Source organism: Schistocerca nitens, chromosome 2, assembly GCF_023898315.1.
Source record: "Schistocerca nitens isolate TAMUIC-IGC-003100 chromosome 2, iqSchNite1.1, whole genome shotgun sequence".
Classification (NCBI taxonomy): domain Eukaryota; kingdom Metazoa; phylum Arthropoda; class Insecta; order Orthoptera; family Acrididae; genus Schistocerca; species Schistocerca nitens.
This window is the reverse complement of record NC_064615.1, coordinates 889,399,198-889,419,752: the sequence shown is the minus strand read 5'-3', so window position 1 is coordinate 889,419,752 and position 20,555 is coordinate 889,399,198. Positions and strand designations below refer to the sequence as shown.

General features: G+C 41.8%; 1 protein-coding gene across 1 annotated transcript in view; it reads left to right on the top strand.

The window, feature by feature from the left end:
* LOC126237200 (ATP-dependent RNA helicase DDX54) overlaps positions 1 to 20,555 on the top strand; it is a 132,841-nt gene that overhangs the window by 95,809 nt on the left and 16,477 nt on the right. The window contains exons 10-12 of the mRNA XM_049947080.1: positions 9,446 to 9,575; positions 10,057 to 10,255; positions 13,293 to 13,431. Of these exons, the coding sequence (XP_049803037.1) occupies positions 9,446 to 9,575; positions 10,057 to 10,255; positions 13,293 to 13,431 (468 nt within the window). The remainder of the gene's footprint in view (positions 1 to 9,445; positions 9,576 to 10,056; positions 10,256 to 13,292; positions 13,432 to 20,555) is intronic.

The window sequence follows — 20,555 nt, the reverse complement described above, 5'->3', positions numbered from 1 at the left end:
GTGATCCTCATTACCAACAAACACTGTCTGCCTGTGTCCATTCATGCGAATGGACAGTTTGTTGCTGGTCATTCCCACATAGAATGCGTCACAGTGTAGGCAGGTCAGTTGGTAGATCACGTGGGTGCTTTCACACGTGGCTCTGCCTTTGATCGTGTACACGTTCCGGGTTACAGGACTGGAGTAGGTGGTGGTGGGAGGGTGCATGGGACAGGTTTTACACCGGGCGCGATTACAAGGGTAGGAGCCAGAGGGTAGGGAAGGTGGTTTGGGGATTTCATAGGGATGAACTAAGAGGTTACGAAGGTTAGGTGGACGGCAGAAAGACACTCTTGGTGGAGTGGGGAGGATTTCATGAAGGATGGATCTCATTTCAGGGCAGGATTTGAGGAAGTCGTATCCCTGCTGGAGAGCCACATTCAGAGTCTGATCCAGTCCCGGAACGTTTCCTGTCACAAGTGCGGCACTTTTGTGGTTCTTCTGTGGGAGTTTCTGGGTTTGAGGAGATGAGGAAGTGGCTCTGGTTATTTGCTTCTGTACCAGGTCGGGAGGGTAGTTGCGGGATGCGAAAGCTGTTTTCAGGTTGTTGGTGTAATGGTTCAGGGATTCCGGACTGGAGCAGATTCGTTTGCCACGAAGACCTAGGCTGTAGGGAAGGGACCGTTTGATGTGGAATGGGTGGCAGCTGTCATAATGGAGTTACTGTTGCTTGTTGGTGGGTTTGATGTGGACGGACGTGTGAAGCTGGCCATTGGACAGGTGGAGGTCAACATCAAGGAAAGTGGCATGGGATTTGGAGTAGGACCAGGTGAATCTGATGGAACCAAAGGAGTTGAGGTTGGAGAGGAAATTCTGGAGTTCTTCTTCACTGTGAGTCCAGATCATGAAGATGTCATCAATAAATCTGTACCAAACTTTGGGTTGGCAGGCCTGGGTAACCAAGAAGGCTTCCTCTAAGCGACCCATGAATAGGTTGGCGTACGAGGGGGCCATCCTGGTGCCCACGGCTGTTCCCTTTAATTGTTGGTATGTCTGACCTTTGAAAGTGAAGAAGTTGTTGGTCAGGATGAAGCTGGCTAAGGTAATGAGGAAAGAGGTTTTTGGTAGGGTGGCAGGTGATCGGCGTGAGAGGAAGTGCTCCATTGCAGCGAGGCCCTGGACGTGCGGAATATTTGTGTATAAGGAAGTGTAATCAATGGTTACAAGGATGGTTTCCGGGGGTAACAGACTGGGTAGGGATTCCAGGCGTTCGAGAAAGTGGTTGGTGTCTTTGATGAACATCTTGGCACAGTGTTACACCGTCCGGGTTATCTGGATACTTCCCACTAACACCAACCTGTCAGAACTCAGGATATGGGAACTTGCCCTTCAGTATATCCTCTCTTCTCGTTATCCGCCAATCCTCAATCTCCGCTAATTTCAATTTGCCGCCACTCATACCTCACCTGTCTTTCAACAACATCTTTGCCTCTGTACTTCCGCCTCGACTGACATCTCTGCTCAAACTCTTTGCCTTTACAAATGTCTGCTTGTGTCTGTGTATGTGCGGATGGATATGTGTGTGTGTGCGCGAGTGTATACCTGTCCTTTTTTCCCCCTAAGGTAAATCTTTCCCCTCCCGGGATTGGAATGACTCCTTACCCTCTCCCTTAAAACCCAAATCCTTTCGCCTTTCCCTCTCCTTCCCTCTTTCCTGATGAGGCAACAGTTTGTTGCGAAAGCTTGAATTTTGTGTGTATGTTTGTGTTTGTTTGTGTGTCTATCGACGTGCCAGCACTTTCGTTCGGTAAGTCACATCATCTTTGTTTTTAGATATATTTTTCCCACGTGGAATGTCCCCCCGCCCCCCCCCCCCCCCCCCGGCCTCTCTCTCTCTCTCTCTCTCTCTCTCTCTCTCTCTCTCTCTATATATATATATATATATATATATATATATATATATATATAAAAATAATAGAGGGAAACATTCCACGTGGGAAAAATTATATATAAAAATAACCGTTGGTTGCGAAAGCTAGAATTTTGTGTGTATGTTTGTGTTTGTTTGTGTCTCTATCGACCTGCCAGCGCTTTCGTTCGGTAAGTCACCTCATCCTTGTGTATATATATATATATATATATATTTCCCACGTGGAATGGTTCCCTCTATTTTATATATATATATATATATATATATATATATATATATATATATATATATATATATATAAAACAAAGATGATGTGACTTATCAAACGAAAGCGCTGGCACGTCGATAGCCACACAAACATACACACAAAATTCCAGCTTTCGCATACAACGGTTGCCAATATATATATATTAGTCTAGAGAAATTATGTAGCAGTAGTTGTTTATAAAAAATTGTTATTATGTGACTCACATATTTACTCAAAAGAAAACTGACTTAGATGACATGGAGTCTTACCTTTTGGTTAGCCATATTCTCATACCAGTAGTAGTTTCCACGTGTTACTTGCTAGTATGTGACCTCTCCAATTATTAGTGAAAATGATTCATTGTCACTCATCAGCAGGATTTGATTCTAATGTATCACTTTACACACTGCTGTTCGTGATGGATGGATAACATTGAGAGCATGATACGGTGACTCATAACTGTTATAAATACACTCCTGGAAATGGAAAAAAGAACACATTGACACCGGTGTGTCAGACCCACCATACTTGCTCCGAACACTGCGAGAGGGCTGTACAAGCAATGATCACACGCACGGCACAGCGGACACACCAGGAACCGCGGTGTTGGCCGTCGAATGGCGCTAGCTGCGCAGCATTTGTGCACCGCCGCCGTCAGTGTCAGCCAGTTTGCCGTGGCATACGGAGCTCCATCGCAGTCTTTAACACTGGTAGCATGCCGCGACAGCGTGGACGTGAACCGTATGTGCAGTTGACTGACTTTGAGCGAGGGCGTATAGTGGGCATGCGGGAGGCCGGGTGGACGTACCACCGAATTGCTCAACACGTGGGGCGTGAGGTCTCCACAGTACATCGATGTTGTCGCCAGTGGTCGGCGGAAGGTGCACGTGCCCGTCGACCTGGGACCGGACCGCAGCGACGCACGGATGCACGCCAAGACCGTAGGATCCTACGCAGTGCCGTAGGGGACCGCACCGCCACTTCCCAGCAAATTAGGGACACTGTTGCTTCTGGGGTATCGGCGAGGCCCATTCGCAACCGTCTCCATGAAGCTGGGCTACGGTCCCGCACACCGTTAGGCCGTCTTCCGCTCACGCCCCAACATCGTGCAGCCCGCCTCCAGTGGTGTCGCGACAGGCGTGAATGGAGGGACGAATGGAGACGTTTCGTCTTCAGCGATGAGAGTCGCTTCTGCCTTGGTGCCAATGATGGTCGTATGCGTGTTTGGCGCCGTGCAGGTGAGCGCCACAATCAGGACTGCATACGACCGAGGCACACAGGGCCAACACCCGGCATCATGGTGTGGGGAGCGATCTCCTACACTGGCCGTACACCACTGGTGATCGTCGAGGGGACACTGAATAGTGCACGGTACATCCAAACCGTCATCGAACCCATCGTTCTACCATTCCTAGACCGGCAAGGGAACTTGCTGTTCCAACAGGACAATGCACGTCCGCATGTATCCCGTGCCACCCAACGTGCTCTAGAAGGTGTAAGTCAACTACCCTGGCCAGCAAGATCTCCGGATCTGTCCCCCATAGAGCATGTTTGGGACTGGATGAAGCGTCGTCTCACGCGGTCTGCACGTCCAGCACGAACGCTGGTCCAACTGAGGCGCCAGGTGGAAATGGCATGGCAAGCCGTTCCACAGGACTACATCCAGCATCTCTACGATCGTCTCCATGGGAGAATAGCAGCCTGCATTGCTGCGAAAGGTGGATATACACTGTACTAGTGCCGACATTGTGCATGCTCTGTTGCCTGTGTCTATGTGCCTGTGGTTCTGTCAGTGTGATCATGTGATGTATCTGACCCCAGGAATGTGTCAATAAAGTTTCCCCTTCCTGGGACAATGAATTCACGGTGTTCTTATTTCAATTTCCAGGAGTGTAAGTCCAGTTTACACTATCATATTTCTTTGATGAAGAAATATGATCAAATTTCTTTCACAAAGATGTTTGACTTGGCACTAAAAAGGGGTATTACATTGTTGTCATATTTTTTGTCAAAGTTCAAGATGGCTGACAACAACTTGTTATTATGCACAGCAGTTTCTTAGTTGCTTGTACCACTGTTGCAGTGTGTGCACGCTTGGGAGAGAAGCGGGGGGGGGGGGGGGGGGGGGGCTTATGACGAGATGATAAAAGCACTCAACAAAGTTTGTTACTTGAACTGCAAGTGGAGGGTGTCAAGTTGTACATAAATTACTTAAGAATGGATGAGAATACATTTCAGTATTTGCTCAGTGAAGTGTCTCCTGACATCACAAAGCACAATATTCTCTCAAGAATTTGCTGTATCTGCAGAAGACAGGCTCACAGTAACACTCTGATATCTTGCTACAGTGGAGAGTCAGTCTCGCTTACAGTAAAGCACTCGAATACCACAGCACACATTGACTGAAATAATACCTGAAATGTGTGAGGCAATTTATAAAGCATTAAAGGACCAATATCTGAAGGTAAATAGATGTTTAATACACTTTATGTGAATTAAGAACTATTTTTATTGTAGATCAAAGTAATAAATACATAATGTGTCCCAACAGCTACAAAATTGCTGGAAATGTATGAAGCTGATGAGGTGCTTTACAACACGAAGCATTCTAAGTACAAAAATAGGTTATGAAAACTGGAGAGCTCAGAAAATTTATATATATTATAGAATGTCTTCCTCCTGTATACCAGCCTGCTGGAAAGCTTCCTGGATGTATCTAGAGGTGGATGGCTATGACTGTGACTGTGGAACTGTCACCTGCAGCATATCCTACCTGTCCATCAGAAAATGATTTAATCCGTGCATAATATCCATTGTGATTACTTTACCACCAACATTTTCCATCTCCCGCAATTCAGCTGCGATGATGGTGGCAAAGGCACTGAACTGATCTTTCCAGGCAGGCTGGGGCTAGTTTTTGCTCATATCAGCCACAGCCTTCAATGTTTTGGTGGCCTCCACAAGAACGTCTGTTGTCACTTTTCTTCTCTTTTTGGGAGGTCTCTCATGTTGCTGTGGTTGTGGCTCACTACAGGTGACATTCTTCCCTTCTTGAGACGAATAGTGAGCATCTACCTCATGCTATAAATTTAGAAGTGAAAGCACCATTAGTTACACATAATGTTACACATACATAAATTTTATTTACAGGCACCCACAAGCAGAGAAGAGTGGGATCAAATTGCAAATGATTTCGAGGAAAAGTGGATCTGTTATAACACTATAGGGGCAATGCATGGAAAGCATATTCGCATCAAATGTCCACAGACTAGTGGATCTCACTTTTTCAGTTATAAATCCTTTAACAGTATAATTTTATTTGCCAGGTAGATAGTACCTAAAAATTCTTTATGTTGATGTAGGAACTAATGGGCATGTTGGTGACGCAGGAGTGTTCTCAAAAATCAAACGACAGGAGTGTCTCATTGACCCATCTATCTTCATAGCATTCCTGAGCGCAGAAAGAGGGGGAACACAAAATTACAAATCCATTGGTTGTGCTAGCAGATTATGCTTTTCCTCTGTGTTACAGCATTATGAAGCCGTATCCCTTATAGGGAATCACTAAGGAAGAAAAGATTTTCAATTACAGGTTGTCACGGGGAAGGAGACTAGTGGAAAGCAGCTTTGGCATTCTTGCCAGTCATTTCAGGATTTTTCTTGATGCCATTAATTGACCTCCAGAAACAGTTAATACAATTACACCGGCTGCCTTCACACTGCATAACTTGTTAACCAAGAGTAGAAAACACATGTACACTCGTCAGGAAACAGTGTCTGCAGTAGTACGAAACTGCACTTACCTTGAGTCTCAAAGCACTGAGGACCTACAGCATATGAAACTAATAGTTTGCCAAGCTGTTTCTGGACATCCGGTACATGAGAGAGCAGTTAGAGAAGACTTTAAAACATTCTACAGTTGTGCTGGGAAAGTGTGCTGGCAAGACAATCACATGTCATAATGTAAAATGTAAACAAATATACCCACCTCAAAAATTTCTTCAAACGTGGGTGTTCCACATTCACTGCCACTTTCTGTGTATTCTAAATTAGAACACTTTAATCTGTCGTCACTGTGGACTGGTCCAGGAACTTCAGCAAGTGGAACCAGTACACCTGTGGACTATAAACAGCCAGTACACTGGCTCCACTTATAAGCATCTGCAATAATAATAATAATAATAATAATTTAAACTACTTGTATGTTATATAAACATTATTGTGTGCTTTCAAGTACCTGCAGTGGACAAAATTGTGTAAAACATTTGTGTGTCATGTAAACATTATTTGCATAAATAAAATGAAATGCGTATGTTCATACGTACTTATGCTTATCATGAGAGTAGCTTAAGCGGAGGCCATTAATTTTCTTTTTTGTGTTATCTGCCATATACCTGGGCTGTTTCTCATGGCTTATAGCCTCCGCAATGTTTTTGTAGCTCTCCAGTCTTCATAATCTATTTTTGTACTCAGGGTGCCTTATGTTGTAAAGCAATATATCAACTTCACTCATTCCTATTAATTTTGTAGCTTATGGTACACACCAACTAAACTTTGCAGCCATGTTTACAAACACACTACTGGTGACATATGGCTGCAGCAATGCTGGTGTTAACATTTCACATTGCAGTGAACAGAAGAGAAGCGACTTTTATGATCAAATCTACCGTGAGGCCCTAGTTTTGTTCATATTTATTTGATGACAGGAGAGGTTTGAAAAGTTCCCTATTACACCATCAAATTTCTTTGACATAAATATTTGGCGTATCAGCTTTGTCAAACATGTATGGTATGTAGTACCGGCCTAACTGGTGCTGGTTCCAGTATAAAAGATTCACATCCAGGTAGACGAACCAGAACAGTTTATTAATAATAACGTAAATGTACACTTCTAGGTTCTGAAGCAATAAGGATTGAACACAAAAGTAATCTTTGTAATGTATCTCTTGATGGGGGGAGGGGGGGGGGGATAAAAGGTGCTGGGTAGTTATGCGCTGGTGTATAAAACCTTTCCCATTCTAAAGACAAGTTTTACAGTTCTGAGGGAAGTATACCATCACTTAACTCGGAAAAAGTGTATTTTCATTCAGGAAAAAGTGTTCTTTTAATCCGGAAATCTGGGAAGTTTTTTCCCTTGTCGGTGTATAAACCCTGCCATGGTACTATGTCCGGGATTCCTGAGCGTGGTGGTCAGTTCTGCATGACTAAGATGAGAAGGCTGGCAGCTCCAAGTCACTATGTAGGAGGCAGTCCCAGTTTGGTATTCTGGTTGGAACTTGGTCCAAAGTAGGCACTGGAACTACAGGATGCTTCACAGAGAGACTCTGAGGAACCGTGATAGTGGTCAGCATAATTGGGCAGAGAGCTCCTGATGTGAACTGGCATTCCACGAGGTGTGGACTGGCATAAATACTGCCGCAGTGCAAGGATACGATCTGACTTGCTAGCTGGCATCTGACATCGAAGAGGCAAAATAGTGTCTGCAGTTGCAAAATCATGGTTTTGAGTGCAGCGCTCTGGTGGCAATGAACCAGGCCCATCTCGTGGTGGCTACCATAGATTCCGAGGACCAAAAGTTCGCCTGTGTGGTGGTTGTCCGGAAAGTTTACTAACATTGCAAGGTGACTGCAGATGAGTGTTTGGCTTGCAGGTGGTTGTACTAGTTGTGGCAGACAACACCTGAAGCTAGGCCACCTGCTGGATGCTGGTTTATGTCTGGTTGGTTGCTGAGGATCCGAGACACTGCAGTAACTTTGTTTCTGACAGTTGTTGATTTGTGATGTGAATATTGGTGTGGGAAGTTGTAGAGAATTATTCATTGTTCATGTTAGGAGGATGGACTGCGTTGTGATGTGTTATGTACTGTGTGGATGGCATGATGATCATTCATTGGAATTTTAAGGCTTGGTTAGCTAGGACATTCCTATTCTGTTGATCACATATTTATTGATACTAGCACTAGGACATATGGAATTAAATATCTAAAGTGTTGAACATACTCGGATCTAATTATATGATTATTAGTTCTGAGCAGTTCAGGGACTATCAGTAGTTCATATCCTTTCAACTGTTAACTTTTATGCATCGTTATTAGGTGGGAATGTTAAAGATTTGTCCTCAGATTTAGCGGTAAAATGTCCTAGTCGATAGCTTGCCAAAAACTGAACACAGAAACAACACGAAAACAGGAATATCGTGTATTGAACCATGAGAAAAGAAGCAAAATAGAAACTGTGAATGGTCAAAGTTCAAGACGTGCAATATCAAGCAAATTGCAAGATCCACAGTGTCGTGGTTATGTGGTGTTGGATTGCAAAGCAGGAAATCCGTGTTTTTTTAAAAAACTCTCCCTCATGCGCAATCCCCCCCCCCAAAAGAAAGAGATCTCCGTCCAGTCGTTGATGTGCCTCTTTTTCTTCTGTATTCTTGGCAACTGTCATACTACATACATTGCTTGGTAACTGTCATACTACATACATTGCTTGGCAACTGTCATACTACATACATTGGTTGTAGACTATGAGTCATGTGGTAAGAATATATTACTATCGCAAGTAAATGTGATGAATAGTGTTAGGAGGCAAGATGCCACATAGACATCTCACAGATATGAAAACAGCAAATAAATGGGTGTGAACTGTGTTAGAACAAAGGAATTAAAGAGTCAAAACTTCCAAAACGGAATGCAAGAGTCGTAACATTTGATTCTTATGTAGAATAAATAGGTGGCACATATATCTGGAGTTCCCTTCCGTACACATCGCTGTTTCAAATGTGCGTTACACCATGACACAGACACAAGTTTTAATACAGTGAATTGACATCTCAGTGATCGGACCGCAGTTCACAGTTTTGTTCCCCCTTTGCAGTCCAACACTGTGACCACATAACCACGATGCTGCGGCTATTTAAATTGCTCAATGTTGCATATCTTGAGCTTGGACCTTCACTGTTTCTGTTTTACTTCTCTTTTCATAATTCAGTACACATTCTTCCTCTTTTTGTGCTTGATCTGTGTTCAGTTTTTAACAAACTATCCACTGGGCCATCTTGCCCCTAAATCTGAGGAGGGATGCAATGGGGAGTTACCCTTGTCAGATGTTACCATTGGTGACAAGTTAATAGAAAAAATTAGATGAAACTTGTTACTCACATGGAAGTTATTTGTATGTTCCTCACCATTGTTAGTCTTTTTTTTTTTTGTAACAAATACATACTTGCATTATTTTTTTCTTGGAAGACTGTTTGTAGCCATTTTAATGAAGTATTTGTTTTCATCACTCTTTCAGACTGTGTTTGAGATAGGACACAATTCAACTTCCGTTGTTTATAAAGTCATGAAAACAGCACGAATGAAGCATCGTGAAGCAATAGAAAACTATAAAAGGAAACATTCAGAAATAGAACAGGAGAATTCAGGTAGAGAAATCTTTATTTTAGTATGTCTACCCAACTGTTAGATTAAATTTGTGTATGCAAAATTACATCCAAAATTTTATAAACTGTGTTGTCTGGTAAATTTAAAGAAAAAATATTGATGATGCTTATTATTGCACAAAAGCAAATGAATGTAAGTTACATAGAAATATATTCTAAAATTATAGAAAATTTGTTTGTTACAAGTAGTACTCTGCATGTTCTGTTTATGTGAAAATGCAGTCTTTCTTGGCCAATTTCACAGATAAAATCTTATAAGGTTATCAACCAAGTGACAGGGTCATCTTAAAGCAACATTTCAATGAATTCCAAGTGAAGCGAAGATTACCAGTAGTACCCATTAAAACATTGCTTCAAGATGGTGCCCCTCTGTTTGATAACCTGACAAGTTTTAATTCATATTATGTTATTTTTATGCCTGTAACAAATTGTTAAATTTGTTGTTCCTCCCTCCTTCTTCCAGAAAATTTATCTAAGGTACCAGTAACTTCATTGCCATCTAGTAATGCTGAAGACATCAAGGATACCTTCCATGATGTAATAGGCCCAAGGAAATTTTCGTTGCAATCGTTGTATGAACCCAAGAAAAAGAAAAGAAAAGTGGCAGTTGATAAAGATAACTACATTCCTTATTTTGCACCAGATCAGCACACTGAAAAGGGGTAAGATGGCAGCAGTTTTTCCTAAGATAATATTCTTTTCCACAATTCTTAATTCAAAGAGAGACATTTTGATACTGATGTATGTCAGCACGTTAATCTGTACACTGACGTAGATGCCTTTTTCTTTTGTATAATTTACCAATATCCTGCCACACCTCCCTTCTTGACACAAAGGATTAGTGTCTGTGATTGTCTGTTAGGAGCTCCCCATGGGTGGTACATGACAAGAGTGCAGGTGGAGAGAGAGAGAGAGAGGGGGGGGGGGGGGGGGGAGAATGAAAATGAAAATTTGGTCACTGTGTTTACAAATGAACTGTTAAGGCACATTAACACACTGTACTTTTGGAAATTCAATAATTTGTAGGCAAGTGTGATAGTTGCTTTTGGATAATGTGCCTTGGGCTAACATAAAAGTGTGTGGGGTAGCTTAATCCAACTAGTTCAGACTACACAAATGTTTCCAACTGTTTTACAGACTGCATAAAATGTTGTACAGTAATTGCAGCATAGCTGAGTATAACATGGTGCTTTCACTTGTAGCCTTCATCTGTAGGAATGATGATATGGTCTGGATTGATTATCAGGTTACAGATGGCTATATGTTCAGTAGGAGTTATGATGGACCCAGTGAAGAAGGATTTAGGAAAGGAAGGTGAGGTTAGGTTAGAAGTGAGGAATTGCTGAAAGATAACTTGAGGGGGGGACTTATAGGCCTTTTGTTGCATAGGAGACATCTATGACTGGACAAAAGATGTGGTGAGTAGTATGAGTATATGGGACAGATGTTGCACCTCAATGACCACAAGGGAATGACCTAGGGGTGCAGAATTAGGAGCAGGATTGGAGTAGGGCTGAACAAGAATATTATGTAGGCTGTCTGGGCAGCAGAACACTACTTTGGTTGATGTGGGTAGTATTTGTGTAGGGCATCCCTCATGTTAGGGAACGGCAAGAGGTAGTCGTAGCTCTGGTGAAGGATGTGGTTGAGCTTTTCAAGGGCAGGGTGATACTGGGCGGTCAGAGGATGCTTGTCGGTGGCTGGTTAACAAATTTACTGGTGTCAGAGGTGGAGATGGCATGGGAGATCTGTTTGTGGATGAGCTAAATAGGATATTGTTTGTCAGTAAAGGCTCTGGTAAGTGATATACTTTGACAACTGCGCTATCCACTAAAGGTGCTGTGCCCACAGGTGGTGAGGCTGTAAGAAAGAAACTCTTTGACATAGAAAAGGTGACAGTTCGCAAGTTTAGGTACTGTTGATCGTTGGTGCACTTGATATGAACAGATGTATTTATGGAGCCATTTGAGAGGTGGAGCCAGGCATCTAAGAAGCTGGCTTGTTGAGTTGATAACGTCCAGATAACGTGGATTTGAGGTTATGGAGGAAAGAGCGAAGTTATCATTCTTGGCATGACTACAGATCATGAAAATGTTGTTAATGAACATGAACCAGACAAGTGGTTTTAGGTGTTGACTCAGTAGGAAGGATTTCTGCAGATGACCCATAAATACGTTGGCATGGGATGTTGCCATGTGAGTACCCATGTCATTACCAAGGATTTGTTTATAGATTCAGCCTTTGAAAGTGAAATAATTGTGGGTCAGGATGTGGTTGGTGAGGAGTACTAGGAAAGATGTGGTGGGTTTTGTATCAGGTGGATGTTGATAAATACAGTATTCCATATCCACAATGTCATGGACATGGCAGATGTTGGTGTGTAGGGATGTCGCATCCACAGTAACCCGCAAGGAGTCTGGTGATAATCTGTGGATAGCTGGTTGGTGATAATCTGTGGATAGGTGGTGAAGGAAGGAATATTAGGGTGAAGTGAAGGAAGTGAATAGTATCGTGAACGTAGGATGGGAGGTTATGGACAATAATTTGGAGATGTTGATCAACAAAGGTAGAAGTTAGTTCTGTGGGAGCATGGTACCTTGCCACAGTGGGATGACCAGTGGGAGACATGATGCGTTGGGGTTGTGAACTTTGGATTCTAGGTAACAGGTAGGAGTGTAGGGGTTTGCCGGTTTGAGAAAGCAGGTGTCAGATTTTGGGGTGGGCCTATGGCCTTGAGAAGCTGCCAGACTTAAGGGATGGGATCATATTGTAATGTTTCTATGCAGAGATGTTGGAAAGTGTGTTCCAGTTGTCGAAGGGCAAGACTTCCTACTGCAGTGATAGCATCAAGAAAGTTATTGTCCAGAATAAAAGGATCTTGTGAAAGGAGTAGAGGCCACAGTGGGTGGTTTGAGTGCTTAGATTGTATGATTTTGAAGGACCAGATTAGTTAGGGTAAGGGAGCGCCACCTGACCAGGCAAACTGCTCTCAATAATCGATAATCGGTCTCGCTGCAACTGCAGGAGTGCACATTTGGGTGTCTGTGTGATTGTGTGTACTTTTACTAGAAAAATATCAAGAGCTCAAAAGATATTGTGAATACTTCCTTCTGTTACAAGTTTCTATGCGGCAATCATCGGTAACTACAATCACATGAACAGAATTGATGTAAAGTATCACATACTGCACTACATTTCTGGGCAGGAAACAAGCAACTAAGTTTTGGTGTGTCTGTGGGGTTTTGCAAGGTTCTTCTGGGAAAGGCCATTTCCTCCCGCAAAGAGCTCTACTCATTTATGAGATTACCAACAGAACAGATCAAACACACTGTGATAAAAGTGTACTTATTTCATACGAAGGTTGTTGCATTACTCTGTTTGCATATTACAGGCATTTCCATTGTTGTAGCTGCATTTTCACTGAAACATTGGTAATTGCAGTAACAAACCAAGTAAATTGTAGTATGTCATTACTCCATAGTGAACCACCAGGTATCATGGGTCTCTCGTAACAGAATGCCCAGAAAATTTCCCTGAACAATCTCCAAAATTTTTTTACTGCATCTCAGGTTCACTCGACATTACTATTCTTATGCCAGTGCAGTAATGCATGTCTGGTTTACTGGCAACTCTTAATGATGAATGCCATTGTGCTTTTCATAACTAGTTAATTTTTATTTGTTTATTTTTTTGTTACAGCCTTTCTGTAAATAACTTCCAGTCAGAAGCGTCAAAATTTCAGCTGGATTTGACAGCAGACAATGAAGATTCCCTGAAATTGCAGAAAAAACTGATGCGTTGGGATCGAAAGAAGAAGAAAATGGTTGGTGTGGATCAGGTAAGAAATCACACATTAAAAAAAAGAAAAATCCAGTCTCTGCTATTATGTAATGAAACTCAAAAATTTGTGATATACTTGAAATGATAACCTTTGTACACACACACACACACACACACACACACACACACACACACACACAGTCTCTGGCAGCTGAAGCCAGACTGCGGGCAGCAGTGCATGATGACAGAGGCAACTGGGTGGAGGTAAGGAGGAGTCTGTGGCGGGGAGAGGAAGGGATAGCAGGGTAGCGATGGGGGGCAGTAAAGTGCTGCTAGTGTGAGCATGCAGGGATAAGGTGGAGAGAGGGTAGGGCAGCAAGGTGCAGTTGGGAGGTTAGACAGGAGACGGGGGGGAGAGAGTGTAGCAGTAAAGCAGAGAAGTCAAATGAACAGGTGTGTTGGTGGAATGGAGGGCTGCATAGTGCTGGAGTGGGAACAGGGAAGAGCCTAGATGGGTAAGGACAAAGACTAATGAAGATTGAGGCAAGGGGGATTACAGGGATGTAGGATATATTGCAGGAAGAGTTCCCACCTGTGCAATTCAGAAAAACTGCTGTTGGTGGGAAGGATCCAGATGGCACAGACTGTGAACCAGCCACTGAAATGAAGAATGTCGTGTTGGGTGGCATGCTCAGTAACTGGGTGGTGCAGTTGTTTCATGTCCACATAGAATGCAGCACAGTGGTTGCAACTTAGCTTGTAGATCACGTGACTGGTTTCACAGTTGGCCCTACCTTTGACGGGATAGATGATGTTTGTGACTGGACTGGAGTAGGTGGTGGTAGGAAGATGTATGGGGCAGGGGCCCTATGCTGTATCTTTCTGCCATTTTGCCGATCGGTTCGGTACGCGAGTGCACTAAACAGTCTTGTTTCCGAAACGGAGCCCCAACATTATTCAATACGCATTTAAAAAGTGATGTCGAATGGTCCTAGGGAACTGAAACGCTGTTGTCAGTTCTCCTCGCGCCAACCAATCAAAAGCAATCTGCCTCAGATCCACGCATGCACACTGCAGCACCAGAGCGGCACGAACTTGAAGAGGCTAGCAGCCGACACAGACATGCCATTCTTCACAGTACCAAAAAGTGTGGTTAGAGTACGTAATACTGTTCAAATTTCACTGACCATGGGCTTCCACGAATGCATGATGACGTAGAATATTCACAGTGTTCTGGAAACCGTCGTAAATGTCACATTATGTCATTTTATTCTTATTCACATTGACGTCTTGTTTTGGATTCTACGTTTCGGAATATGAGTTATTAATGGAGTGTAGTACCACATTGTACAAATACATCTATAGAAACACCCAAAAAATTCATCATTTTTTTGTTTTACGTCATTCCTGAGTTGCTTTAAAATTCACCGTTTGTGCAACTAGTTGAAGGCAGTTTGTTTATTGCCATACGCGTTTCGCTTCCTTTATTCGTGATGATGCTTCACAAATAAAAGAAGTGAAATGCATATGGGAATAAACTGCCTTCAATCAGTTGCATAGACAGAACACATCTCCAAGAACCCAAAAAATTGTTTAAGAGAGTGTCAAAGAATAAGAAGATGCATAGAATGTGGTTGTATCTCGTTCCTAGAAATCCAAATGATGAAGTAGCCTACTTCCCTATATGATACATCAACAATTTGGTTCATAAAAACAAAATTTTAAAAAATCACCCTTTCGAGAGCATGTGGTGAGTGCAGCTATAGAAGTTCGTTGTAGTTTATAATATGCACATGTTGAATCAAAATGTTTCATATATGGTGGTATAGTCTGAAAATATTGTGGCAGAAACCTTTCATCTCTGTCTACTGTTGTTAACGATTCAACCACAGATAAATACTTGTCACAAGCTAAAGTATAAAGATGATTGCTGCTAGTCTCATTCGCAGTAATTTACGTTGTGATGTTAGATTCCTGTCTGACTACACTCTTGGAAATCGCTACATATTCCGAAAAAAAAATGGTGAATCATTTGTGACAAGAGGTAGTATAAATGTCATTGTCAGTTGTTTCATGCACAGTAATTTCATCTTTCATTTCTCGAACGAAATTGGAGAAGGCACGCTCTTACATGTAAATTACAACGAATATTTCAGAAAAATGCTTAACTTTGACGAATAACGAAGTCTCAGAATGTGTTGCAAACATGAAGAGGAAAAAAATTTTCGCATTCAGCAGAATACTGTAACGATTCATGTTGAATGTTACTTAAATTTCTTCTGCCTGGTCCATTGATGAATGAATGCGAAATTTTCATGCTTCACAAAATGTATTCACATTAATTGACATCCGAACTGCACACTCGTCGTGTAAACAAAACACAGACAGACTTCACTGATCCCTTAGACTTCCAAAAGAACTTCAAAACTGACTTGTCGGAGCATCGCTTTATATAGAATTTTAAGAATAACTTCCAAAATAAAGCATTATTAATTTTGTACAATTTTGATGTTACAGTTAAAATTTACGAAACTTAAAGAAACTGATGTTACAGCCGAATAAGGTATAAAATACAATATTGAATGACAAATCTTTTTAGTAATATCTTTAGTTTTCCATAAGAAAATCATTCTGAACTTTAACTACAATAATCTCTCTTGTATTATTTTAGTTATGTAATTAATTACAGTTTGGGTTTGGTTACTAACATACAATGGTAGTACAGAGCTTGGGCTTTATCTGATTACATACATAAAATGCACCAATAAAGCCTCAAATCCTGAAATTGGAAAACTGTTAGACGTAAACAATTGGAGAGTTGATTAGAAATGTAATTACAAAGAATATTAATTGCAGAGGAAGACAGAAAAATAAATAACAAATGAAAATACATTGCTTTGTAATAACTTTAAAGTGGTTTCTCAAGATAGTGAGGTCTTCTGTTACAGGATTTTTGGATTACCATTTTGTTAATTAGAAGCATTGATTTTTCATGCTAACATCTCTGCAGTCTCTAGTTATTTATTGCTCAGGACTTATTACTTCAATTTCTTGATTAGTTACTTAACATGTGCATAATTTTATCAATGACAACAATCCACCAATAATTAAGACAATGCACGTCCTTCGAAAACCATCCACGTGCCTTCGCAATGAATATCAAGTTTTTTATCAAATAGGACAGAATGATACATATAAAGACACACATATGACGCCTTAGGAAGCACTGAATTGTCCGATAACTATCCCGATGCATATTAAAAAGAAGGTGGTATCGGACATTTCGTATGAGTTCTGGGGGAGGCTGTACCGTTATAATACGAACGTAAGTCTGTTGCCGTGTCATTTCGCCACCTTACCCACTTTGCTACTACAGCTTACATGCTACTGCTGCTTTATTTCATGTAATTCCGAGTGTGAGAGACGCAGGCTGACTTCGTTGCTGAATGATGCGGACATAAGCAGTAAATGCATGAAATTTCAGAAGGTTCCCCTATCAGGCTTCACAAAATTCCTTTACATTGTTTCTTAAAAGTTTTAAACATGTTTCGATAATTAATAAGTAAACCATTTGCGGAAAAGAGTAGGCGAAGTCACTAGTAATTTCAGCCAACACTCACGATGTAATATACATAAGCAGAGCCGATGTCTTGATATTTAATTATCTTTAAACTCTTTAATTGCATAAAATAACAGGTATTTTGAGAGAATATTGAACGAATTTTTTTATGTTGTATCATTCACAGTAACAATCTTACCTAAACAAATTTCTAACAAAGGAAAATAGTCTATTATGAACTCACTTTCCAACTGGACGCGTCCTGTGGTGATTCTTTAGTGACACAATCACTAATTCCGAAGCTAAAACCACTCAGTATGTTTAAAATAACAAATTATAGGTGTAAATAAACCACAGCTAACAGAACGACAGAGCATACTGAAATCCAAAACCTCTCGGCACAGTTGTCGAAAAACTGGCAGGAGGACTGTTTGGTAACAGGTCTCAGAAGCTTACTGAACAGGAAATTCAGATAAAGAACTGAAAATGACGTCACTACTGGGACAACCTACTGCACAGATTGGTATGAACGATATAGAATAGGTCCCAGGTCTTGAAGCTAGGTCTGTTACGGGGATGTGAGTCATGGGGAAACGTATTGGGAGCAGGTTTGCTGGGTGGTGGACTACCACTTTGGAAAGGATATTGGCTAGGACATTTCTTATTTCAGTGCATGATGAGAGGTAGTAGAAATTCCGGCGGATAATGTAATTCAGTTGCTACAGTCCTGGGTGGTAGGGAGTCATGGGGGAATGATCCTCTGTGGCCGGACAGTGGGAGTTTAGGAGATGGTGAGTGCCTGGAAAGATAAGGCATAGGAAATCTGTTTTGTACAAGGTTGGGAGGGAAATTACTGTATGTAAAGGCATCAGTGGGACACTCTGTGTATTTCGAGAGGGATCACTCATCACTACAGATGTGAAGGCCATGCATGGGTGGCTAGGCTGTATGGAAGGGACTTCATGGTATGGAGTGGGTGGTGGCTGTCAAAGTGGAGGTATTGCTGGAGGTTGGTAGGTTTGATGTGGACAAAGGTACTGATGTAGCTGTCTTTGAGGTGGAGGTCAACATCGAGGAAGGTGGCTTGTTGGGTTGAGTGGTACCAGGTGAAGTGAATGGGGTAGAAGGTGTTGAGGTTCTGGAGGTATGTGGATAGGGTGCCCTCACCCTCGACCCAGATCACGGAGATGACATCAGTGAATCTGAACCAGGTGCGGGGTTTGGGATTCTGAGTAGTTAGGAAGAATTCCCCTAAATGTTCAATGAATATGCTGGCATAGGATGGTGCCATATGGGTGTCCATAGCTGTATCCCGGATTTGTTTCTAGGTAATGCCTTCAAAGGAGAAGTAAATGTGGATGAGAATACAGCTGGTCATAACGACTAGTAAGCAGATTGTTGATTTGGAATCCCTTGTGCATTGGGAAAGGTAGTGGTCAATAGCGGAAAGACCATGGGCATTAGGGGTGTTAGTGTGAAGGTAGGTGGCATCAATAGTGACAAGCCAGTAACCGTGTGGTAAAGGAACAGGAACTGAAGAGTCAGTGGAGGAAATTGTTGTTATCTTTTATATAGGAGGTTCAATGGGACGTACTGGGTGGTTTGATTTATGGGCTTTAGGAAGCATGTAGAAGGTGTGAGTGTGGGAAATGGCAGGGGTGAGGAGAGAGATGGACTCCAGGGAGAGGTTCTGGGATGGGCCTTAGGATTTGAGGAGAGACTGGAGATTCTGGTTGATTTCTGGAATGGGGTCACTGTGACAGGGTTTGTAGGTAGATGAATCTGACAGCTGGCAGAGTCCTTCTGCCAGGTAATCCTTGCAATTCAAAACAACAGTGGTGGAGCCTTTGTCAGGATGACTCAGCATCTCTGCCATATGGTGAGTAGCAACTATCCTTTTCATAATATTGTTATGTTACTGAATTGTTAATATACAGTACATTGATTATGAAATACGTATATAACACTATATTAAGAAATAACTGCTGTAAGCTACAAAAGAACTATCCTTACCCATTGAGCATTATTTTAATTACACCTGCAGACAACAAATTGAGTTGATTATAAACTGTTAAAAAAAAAAGAAAATTTTGCGTCATCTGCATGACTTGAATAGTGGAACTGGAAGAGCTGTATCAACACAGACAGTACACAGTTGTCACCATAGGAACCATTTAGCCTCTAAGCATCTATTAAAAACAGCTGCACAAACCTGTCGGCAAAATAGTGTACCAAGAAATTGGGCAAGGAAGCACCTGGACTGGAATGTGGATTAATGGTGTTTGATTCTCTGCACTGGCAAGAGGAGAATTAGTCTGCTAACTTACAGTGTCATTGGTAGCGTGGGGGTTGCCAGGTAGGAATGCTCATTCAGGCATGCAGGCCCACAGATTCAGTAAGGAGGTGAATCAGTAACATTTTGAGTCAGTGTCATGTACAGATGTTAGATGGCTCTCGTCACCATTGAGTGTAATTTGAATGTTGTGATTCACTAACATATTTTCCAGTCCTTGTCTGACAATGTTATCATGCTTGGGCACAGTATGCCCACCTCATGAACAGCTTCCTCCTGGAAGCAAGAATCAACTGACTGATAAGGCCTGTGATATCTCCTGGCATGAACCAAATTGAGAATTTTGGGAACCAGTTGAAACTTGCTGTGTGGCATTGCAGGAATGCCCATCCCTAACTGGAAAATCTCATGAGGGCCAAAGCATCTTGTGGATATCATACCAAGAAGGATTCAAGTGTGACACAGTACATGGGTTGGAACAACACTGTATTGTTGCATATTTTAATTTTGCAGATGTGCAAAAATGTGCACTAATGAGCAGATTGCCTTAGTTATTTATTTTTGCACCAAAGGCTTGATCTTTCGTTCTCTGCTTCATTAGTATTTATGTACAGAGGTATTTGCATAGGTGTGCAAAACTTTTTTTGAGCATTTTATATTAAGGTACGAGGTGTGTTCAAAGATACTGAACCTTCTTCTTTCCTATATATACAAATGAAGTGCTGGACACTATTTGGTTTAGATGAGGTGGGGACATTCTTGCACTGTTGTGAATTTGGCTTTTGGCTTTCTGTTGGCACAGAAAGAATCGGTGACTGGCAGCTGGCCAATGAGTAGGGACGTGTAGTGACTGGTAGTTAGCCAGTGAGTGAAGACAGTGAGTGCTTGTCAGATTCCAGTAAGGTATAAAATCATGGAACAAATTGAACAGCAATGATACTGCACCAGATTTTTGCAAAAGCTCAGCAATACCCAGCTGGAAACTATGCACAAGATTCAGCTGGCTTTTGGGAACAACCCATGAGCAACTTGTGAATAAATTAGGTGTTCAACTTATTCAAAGATGATAGCACGTCATTGGACAGTGAACTGCAATCAGTCGGACTCTCAGCAAGCCAAAATAGTAATGTCATTGGGCAGGTGCGGACTTTAGCAATGAAAGACTGATGTATCACCGTACGAGAACTTGCAAACAAGGTAGGGATAATTGTTGGATTGGTACATTCAGTTTTGACCAACAACAAACAGATATTTCATTCAGAATCAAAAAAGAATGCTTTGTAGATAGATACCAATAAGGAGGAAAGATGATTTATCACTCAAAATTGTC